This window comes from Pararge aegeria, chromosome 9 (assembly GCF_905163445.1).
Source record: "Pararge aegeria chromosome 9, ilParAegt1.1, whole genome shotgun sequence".
NCBI lineage: Eukaryota > Metazoa > Arthropoda > Insecta > Lepidoptera > Nymphalidae > Pararge > Pararge aegeria.
The window spans coordinates 1,954,161-1,963,744 of NC_053188.1; the positions used below are offsets into that span (position 1 = coordinate 1,954,161).

The 9,584-nt window shown below is 33.6% G+C and overlaps 1 protein-coding gene across 3 annotated transcripts in view; it reads left to right on the forward strand.

Annotated features, from left to right (window-relative positions):
- Window positions 1–8,179, forward strand: part of LOC120626225 (myc box-dependent-interacting protein 1) — an 81,195-nt gene extending 73,016 nt beyond the window's left edge. The window contains exons 7-10 of one of the 3 annotated variants that reach the window (XM_039893631.1): window positions 2,608–2,835; window positions 5,059–5,205; window positions 7,018–7,160; window positions 7,493–8,179. In XM_039893631.1, the coding sequence (XP_039749565.1) occupies window positions 2,608–2,835; window positions 5,059–5,205; window positions 7,018–7,160; window positions 7,493–7,573 (599 nt within the window). In that variant the 3' untranslated portion in view covers window positions 7,574–8,179. The remainder of the gene's footprint in view (window positions 1–2,607; window positions 2,836–5,058; window positions 5,206–7,017; window positions 7,161–7,492) is intronic. The other 2 variants (XM_039893633.1, XM_039893634.1) reach the window with 2 other exon arrangements.
- Window positions 8,180–9,584: the final 1,405 nt, after the last annotated feature.

Genomic DNA, 9,584 nt, shown 5'->3' on the forward strand with positions numbered 1-9,584 from the left:
TGGCGGCCATCTTGATTTTTAAATTTGTCATTCTGCGAGTTAAGCCTTTTCATTTTATATCCATATTTCATTTATATGAGGGAGTTGTGAAAAAATATGTAAGGCGCCATTTTGTGATGGCGGCCATATTGGACTAAAGAATACTTCCAACTAATTCACCTTCAGAGAGACACATACAGATACGTCAATTCTCCTTTTCACTAGAGAATAATGAAAATATTGTTTACATTATAACACAAGTTTGAAAAAATGGAGTATAGTTGCGTGTTGAATGAACTGTGTTCGTGTCGCGTGGAATGGGTGTTTTGAAAACTTTTGTCTTCTTTATAACTTTGCTAGGAACGTGTAATGTACTTCATGCATTCAACATGTCTAAAATATGTGATACTAGGTTTGGCCCGCGCTTATTACGGTTTTTTTACTTATCCCGTGGAAACCGTTTGCTTTCCTGTGATAAAAAGTAGCCTTTGTTAATCCTTTCAACTAACTCAATAACAAACAAACAAATAAATAATGCAAACAATTCAAGTCGATTGGTTGCTTAGTGGAAGAAGCATTTTAAGTGCTGTGTGCTGCTAAATGAGGTTAATAGAACTTAAACTAATATTAATCTGTGGAGTTCTTCATAGCTAAACAAATTTATGTTTTTTTAATGCCGCTAAATCCATTGTCCGTTTTACACCATTCAATACAAATTTCTCTATAAAAAACAATGTAAAAGTTACCTTTTACGAAAATTTAAAGTACATTTTTCTGTGTTTTTAATTTTAAATATAATTTATTCAATTTAAATTAAATTTTAATTTTGGGATAAACATTATTGAGTGTTTTGGTTCCTTTAATTATTATTTCTAGTAATATATATTATATTATATAGTGTAGGTAAAGACATCTTAATAAAAATATGAAATTTAAAATATTATGAAATCAAAGCTTACTGTACAAAAAAAACAAAAGCATACATACTGCTATTGTCACGATCTTAGATTCTTATCCAACGTGTAACGCTGATTTTATTAACAGAACCAACATACTAAGGTACAGGATTTGTACGTTCCTAGTCGTAAAATCGGTTTTGAGTATAGATACTCTGATATGTCACAGTAAAATATAATTAATGCTATTTGGTTTAAAGTTCAAATTCCTCACTGCTGCAAGCGCTTTCAGATTAAAAAATATGCGATTTCTAAATTTTTCACTTATAAGTTTAAAGGTGTATCTTAAGTTATTTTGTAAGAGAAAAGTTTTAAAAACATTTTGAATGTTAATATGTTAGATGTGTGATACAAGAAATTTATATACTTTTTATTTTATATTGAACTAATCGGTTCATGCAATTTTAGTTCTATCTAAGGTTAGGCCATAGTATTTTTTTTAGTTGCATCATAAGTAAATTTATATGTTTAAACGTAAATTATTATTTAACTAGTGGTACTAAAATTTTGAAATTAAAATCGAATTACCAAAACGTCTGAATTATTAACGAGATTGGAAGAATATGGTTTAAACTATTTAAAAGAATACTTTTACTTTAAAAACGTCTTTCATTCGCTGCAACATTCGCGAAAATACGGCGAATGTAATTTTTGAAAATGTATTTATTTTATCCTAATAATTGTTGTATTATTTATGGAAGCATAATAATATATAATGCGAAACCAAAGGCCGTACTAAAATAGTCAATCTCATTGTAAACTAAAAAAATACAAAAGAAGTTTCAAAATTCAAAAATTCAATTTTTTTTTAATTTTAGAATTTTTCACTTTGTCAAACATAATCAGTCTAAATGCTCGTATAATAACCTACCTAATATCAATAATAATATTATTGACAGTACATCATCTAGACTGTGTTGTTTTCTAAACTAGTATTACATTAGTTGCTGGCACATAACTTGAGACCTTACCCAGAATTTATTGAGAATTTACGAAAAATGAGAAGTTTAAATTTGGCTTATCTTTTCTTCTATAAATGAACAATATATTGACCGTCTTTTGGCAATCGTATGTTCTCTTTTGAGTTCAGAAACATTATAACGTCAAAGTAAACTTAAAATTTTTGTATTAAAGCTCAAATTCTTCTACAAAAGATGGAACCTTTTAACCCTTATTGCTTGCTTCAGCTTGGATTAGTTAGGCAGTGTCATATTCAGACAGTTGAAGTGTGGCAAAACACTTTGTAGCAGTTCTAACATCACGCCACGTTCTATAGTAAGAGGGTTAGTGTCTACATAGCGCAGACATGGTTGCACTCATGCTACAAAATTAGATTTTTGGAGCAGATTATCAGAACTGCATTCAATAGCATAATGCGGACCATGTGTGTAGACACTAAAATGTGTAACCCACAGTCCATTTTACTTTGCCCTTATGATATTTGCACGCCCGCAACCGTAATGTCAGACTAAAATGGATTTAATTGCATTGGTATAAGGTTCAGTTTACTTTGACATCAATGTTTTCACATTGAAAAACTACGATTGCTAGCGTGCAAATCACTCTCGTTTGTTCAGTGCGTTCTTCGTATTCGACCAATCAGCAGGCACGTTACGGTCTCAAGTTATCTCTTAACCGCATGTGTGTGAGCGTGTGCTTGTGTGTGTGCCAGCGCCGCCCTCCCCTTCGCTCAACGGGGACTCCCCGCCCTCCACTCCCGCCTCCCCGGCGACCCCCGTGCCGCCCGTGACCCCCGTGCCGCCCGCGACCCCGGGGGGACAGGTGACCCCGGAGCCCGCCCCGCCGGCGAGACGTGACCCCACAGCCTCGCCTCCCGTGACGCCAGCCACGCAACCAGCTGACGACAAGAAAGTTGAAGAACTGTATGATATACCCGTCGGTAAGTAGACATTTTGCTCAACCAACTAGACCGATGGGGGATTGGGGAATCCCCGCCCGCACACCGCCTCAGATACTGCATGCGTAGCAGGTCTGTTTATCTCCTTATGTTATCATAATTATATCTATTGCTCAAGTCGACTACGATGATCAGGGTTAGATTGGTAGACTTACGGAGAATTCTCAGGCATGCAAGTTTCTTCACGTTTTAGTTACAGCATTTAAATTGCTTGTGACTGTGACTCCGAAAACTTAAGAGGCCGTTAAAACTTTATCGCAGTAACATAACTATCGCTATATCATGAAACGCGTGTAATCACGCAGTGAATGATATATATGTTTGACTACTATGTCTTTCTGCTCTACCGGCGAGTAATGGCTAAGCTAAATGGTGCCAGCAGCGTCTTGCGCAAGCCAGCCTTTAACTTACATTTTCCCGTTGTTGGCTAAGCTGTTGCTGGCTAGTTTAGAGTGTTAGAAGCTATTTTAGTTCCGCTATTCTCTCGTGCTATCGTAATTTAGAGTTGAATAGACTTTTATACAGTTAAAAGTCTGTACACTTTTATTGGGAGACCAATAAAAGTGTATGTGAAGACAGAGTGTATAATTACTATTAATAAAAGCGAAAGAGTTTTGCCAATCTTATTGACACACAAAAGCCTTTTCAACCGTCGATTTTGTCAACTTTCAATTAATGTACATTAATGGGGTGTAATGTCATAGTCTACCACATATTCCAATCATAAAACATACCAATAAATTTAATGGCATTGAAATAAGCTAAAAATCAGCGTGCGGGTTATTGACCCATTCGTCCCGCTGACTTACGAATGGGTCAGGAACCAACTAACCCTATGGATAAGTCAACAGGATCTACTTCTTCTTGCCCATATCCCATGGGATGTGGGTTGGCACAACATGTCTTTTAGCTTCAAGTTAAGACATGTTGTTATGGTTTTGGCATATTTTTTACGGCCGACGTTTCGAACAGGATGTACAGTTCTTATTCTCCTTCTATCTACGTTTATATCTTTCTCCTCTTTCATGTAAAGAAATGTGATGTTCCACTCTAAATTCTATTCCTAAAATTATCGAATCGTCGGCGAAGAGGTTTCACTTCAAAACTTAAGACATGTGTGATGAGGATAATAGTGAGTCAACCTATATGTTTGTATACTCATGGGAAGTACGGGCGCGCAAGCAAAGCCGAGATGGTCTACCGCAACCATCAATCCTATTCGCTGCTCTTTTTTATAGTACTAATTGATGGATCAAGCAGTGGCCCACCTGATAGTAAGATGAAAATCTTCCCCTATAAAGAGGGCATGCACACGTGACACAAAGCGCTATCCTGTGACCATCCACCTAAGGCATAGGTGTTAAACTTTATGAGCCTTTAATTTAGTCTGGTGGATAGCTTCTGCTGTGGCTTTATACCACCCTACCGACAAAAAAGTGCCAATAAGCGATTTAGCGTTCGGCAGGGTGATTACGTATCTCGCGACAGTCGTAAATCTTGCAATCACTGCTATCAAACGTCACTTTTCCATACAATAAATAAACAAAAGTGACGTTTGACAGCAGTGATAGCAAGATTTATGCCTGTCGCAAGCCTGTCGCGAGATACGTTATCACCCTGCCGGTGCGAGGTTGCGTAGAAACCGGTTAAAGGCATGGGTTGTATATAACAGCCATACCATTTACATCTTAGACTGCATCATCACTTACTAGCAGGTGAGATTGCAGTCAAGGGCTAATTTGTAGAGGAAAAAAAAAATTGCATCGGCAGCAACGCCTGTCAGACTGAAATCCATCAATTCTGCTTGGCGGCAGAAATACGCATGGCGCTAGTACTTTTTCGGACGAGCTCTGTTACATACTGCTACTAATTAAATCCAGCCGAGTTTACTCACTATACTCTATTTTTTCTAACATGTCTTATTATGTCAACCAACATTTCATTACACTTTAGTGTAAAGAAAAACAAACGTGTGGAATTAAATAAAAACTCATAAAATAAATGTGCAAAACGGTCTTTAAACTAAAAAGTAATTGAAAGATTGTTTTGCATAATAAGACATCCAGAAAAAATGGAGTGTATATACTCCTTACACATATGCTTCTGGGGTAAGGTTTCTGCATGTGAGAAGTGCACGCCAGCGTCCCACTGTATATACAACACGTGATAGCACAGTAGTGGCTTGAGTAGCTCGACTTCTCCCAGGGTCGCCGGAAGCGGTCCAGAAGCTCAACAACAACGTGGAGGAGAAGAGACAGAACGACGACGACGTCAACGAGAACGTGGAAAAGAAAGAGACAGACAACCAGAATGAAACACCCAAGGCCGAAGAGGTTTATGATATACCCGTCGGTGAGTGATGGTCGGTGGGCTGTTCAGTATTGTATGATATACGTTTAGAAATTAAACCCCTTACAGATTATAGCTTCAGATTCGCGATTAGACAGATTCTGGAGTAGCCGGAATCACAGTTATCAGTTAGCCAGCCTGGAAGATGCCTAGTCACTCTTGATTTGAAGGTACCCAGATTATAGGTATTGGGGAAGATGGATGATGGGATGGATTTTACACCCAAAAACTAAAAAGTATAATTCACTTTATATCATAGGTCTTTCTTTGACTTCAGTTAACTTACAATATGTATCCATTTACATTTTTCAAACCACCAATTCTTTTATTCTTTTAAACAATACAATACAAAGTTATTAAAATAAATTATTGTAATTTATATAAATAAATCATCAGCTTAAAGTAACTGAAAGCTTTTTTTTTTTTTTGGAGAATTAAATTGTATATTACTTTAACTTCCTCGTCATTTTAAGGCTGATCATTCACCGGCTGTGAAACATCGAGCAACGCAGCACTAATAATATTCCATAATGTGGAAATGCATTACGCTCTTGCTTATTTATTTATTCTTTAGTTTTAACTGCTGAACGCTCGGCCTTAACATTTCATAATACATATTAGTATTATTTATATATTTTAACAAATTTCCTATGAAAGGAGATTTGTTTAGTATCCATTGTTTTATGTACATGATTGATTATTGAAAAAATTCTTAAACGATTTTAATGACTCGCAGTAAAGCGTCTGAATAGTTTCTGTACATATCTTTCTTATTTCTGAATCTAACATATTACATCAAAGATAATTTGGTTTGGTAAAGAATTGATTTTAAATATTATTTATATAATACGATTTATAAAGCGATTGTTATCTATTGTACATCTTATTTTATGTATATTATATATATTTTTTACAGGCTGCGGAGTTTCTATTTTGTAAATATCTATTCTATTGAATGGCTTGCTTAATAGATTTTTTCTAATGCTTGGCTTGACTGTTCAGTATTGTTTATTATTAACCTTTTTTTAACGATTACATTTAATGTTAATAGTCAAACATTTATATTAATCTATTTCACACATACATAGATTGCGTAATATTGCACTTCCTCTCAATAGTATCTCAGTATTTATTACTTCTTCATCATCATCAGCCATTGTGCGTCCACTGCTGAACATAGGTCTCTTTCAAGCAGCGCCAACTTTTCCTTATTATTATTATTTCTTATACAGTAAAAATTCTGTTTTGATACATGGAGCGGACTGTAAATCACTGAAATATAACCTAACCATAAACGTTGTGCGTAGTTGGCGAAAATGGTAACACTTACAAAAAGCCGCCTGTTCTACGCATTGTTGTTTTACAAGAACAATAAATTTTAGCGAAGAAAACGTCGTCGGCTATAAATCAGGTCTTATTTGATAGCAAATAGTGATGCAATCTGTGATGCAACCGTGATAACTTATGATGGTTTGGGTTCATAAATTCAAAAAAATAATATAAAAAATTAAAGGAAATTAAGAAAACTTAAATAAGCGTCATAAGGTGTGCGTTAATATAAATTTATTTTTATAAATTACATTTAGAAAGTCTGCAACATTTCAAATTAAATATACGGACATGTTTTCCGGTTTTAGAGTAATTACTAAATTTATTATGCATTTTCAGATTTTGTAATGCATATTTTTTGTATAAAGATTGTTTACATTTAGTTAAATATCTACGAATTTTAACAATTGCTCTTTTACAAGGCGTAGATATATAACGACACGTTGAGCGTTTTCATGTTATGTAATTTGTATATCTGTGGTTCAGGAGCGACTCTGGCGGGCTTGCCGGCCGGCACGCTGTACAGAGTGCGTGCCACGTACCGCTACACGCGTGAGGACTGCGACGAGCTGTCATTCGAAGTGGGCGACATTATACGCGTCGTGGAGTATGACGATCCCGACGAACAGGTAATATTATATGTATCAAATGTTTCTAATGAATATATGAACGTTGGTGGGAATAAAATTATGTACACTGCTATCATGTCTTGCAACAACAATATTCATGAGTGCACTTTAATCTTACAAACTACTTAAACACTAATGAAACAGTCCTTGTTGCTTTATGATCAGATTTAAAATGTAACAATAACAGGAAACTTATGCTGTCTTTTGCGATTTCGATCTAATTCGGACTAAAATAGATAAAGAATTGTATCTTCACTTCGTTGCTACTTCAAAATTATTGTAGGTACGCCAATGGACAAAAAATCTAATTGTTTTTTTTTTGCCTTTTCTAGGAGGAAGGCTGGCTTATGGGTATAAAGGAATCCACCAATGAGAAGGGCATGTTCCCTGCTAACTTCACGCGGCCCATCTGAGCGATACAGACCGCCGTAGCGGACCGCGGGACATCCCACGAGAGTCACCGTACCACACGTGTACCGCTAACTTAGATGTGAATAGTGCAATGCGCCTAGTGTTTTGAAATTAAAAATTATATCACTTCCTTGAACTTACAATTGTGAAGCTTTGTAAACTTTATTTTTAAAATAATTATATTTATTTTGTACATTGTAATATATACTTCAAACAAATTTTAATGCTCTAAATAAAATTGGCCTTATCAAAACACTAATTTGAAATAAAGTTCTGTCTTCTAATACTTATAAATTCTACTTCTAATACTGTCTATTGGATGTATTTTTCTTTTTCATAATACTTTGCGCATTGTTAAAGTTAGAGTTTAGTTGTTCAGCGTTACTAGATATATATTATTTATTGTCTGTGTTGTATTACAACGAAAAATGTAATATATGTGCCCCTCCCGTTTATTTCATCAGAATTTTTTACTCGAAAGCCGAATACTTACACTATTCATATTTGTATAATTGACATAAACATATCTGAGGACTACTTTGGTATTTCTTATGTAATGTATATTTTAGACGAGTTTTATGAAATTATTGTAATATAATAATGTCTAAAAATTGCTCAGTCGTTATTATTATTGTTAAAATTTAAATTATTAATAAAAAGTGACCTTACATTAAATTTTATGATATATGAAGGCGAAATGATCAAATCTTCCAAAAAAATTTACTCCAAGTTAAAGATAATAATTATAATATTTATTATAAAAACATATTTGGTCGAGGATACACGACTGTAATATATAAAATAATATATTCGATACTGAAAATATCAAATGGAGATTAAAAGTAATGGTTCTCATTTTTTTTTTCTAGTTATTTATGCTAATCTTTTAGCTTTTTGTTGCAAGCTCTGTTTCAGTGTCTTATATTTCATAATAATATATAATGGAATATTGCATTTTATTTACATGATAATTGTATTTAATGTCTGGTTGCATTTGAACTGTTTGACTGTTTTGATATTTATTTCATAATTGTTTTGGATATTTTATGTATTCTATGAATGATTATTTATTACTGTAAAATATTACATTAATGTCAATTTAATAATATTAAGGACAAATATTAATGTGTTTAATTTTTTCTTAGCGCTTTTTTTCTCTTGTTTGAATTCTTATCTATTTATTGATTATATGACTATGAGTATATTATATCATTACCAACCAACTAGCTTTAGTGTATATAAATCAGTTTTAAATTGTTGACCTTTTTATTATTGTTAAAGCATTATTTTAACATAGCGAGTAATTTAATCGAATAAACATATTATATATTACCTGTAAACTTGCTTCCTTAACTAGACTTTATCGGTTTTAATTTTTGTTTTAACCCTAATAGTGAACTGATTACTAATCTTTATTTATTAGGGATGCTTATGAATAACGAAATACAGGAGACATTTTACATTTAAAAAAAAATATATCCCTAAAATAAAATGAAAAATAATTTTTAAACGAGGTATTAGATCGAAAATAAAAAAAATTGAAAAATGTCCCCATATCCGGAGAAACCGATCATGTTACTATACCCATACGAACATTTGTGTCAAAAATGGTGCTTTTGGGTGTGTAAATACATAATCATCTTTTCATTACCATATTTAGAAATAAGAAAAGATTGAATTATCAATTGCAAATTATAATCGAACACTCCCAATTATATTTTAGTTGTATACTCTTTGAACGCAGTGTAGCAGTGAGTGAAAGTTCTTAAAAAAAGCAAAAATGAAGTCAAAAGCCATAAGATCATTATTTTCTTAGACTACCTTTGGTCAAAATTAAAAAGATTTAAACGACTGATGTTTGTAGGAATTGAATATGAATTTCTTAGTAGTCTATGCGCGACGTTATATGTGGCTTTTGTCGTCAGCAGTGCCATGCGAAGGTCCATAATAGATGATAATTTATAAGTTTGTTAAGATTTGTACAGTTTTTACAACTGCAAATAAAATGTTTCT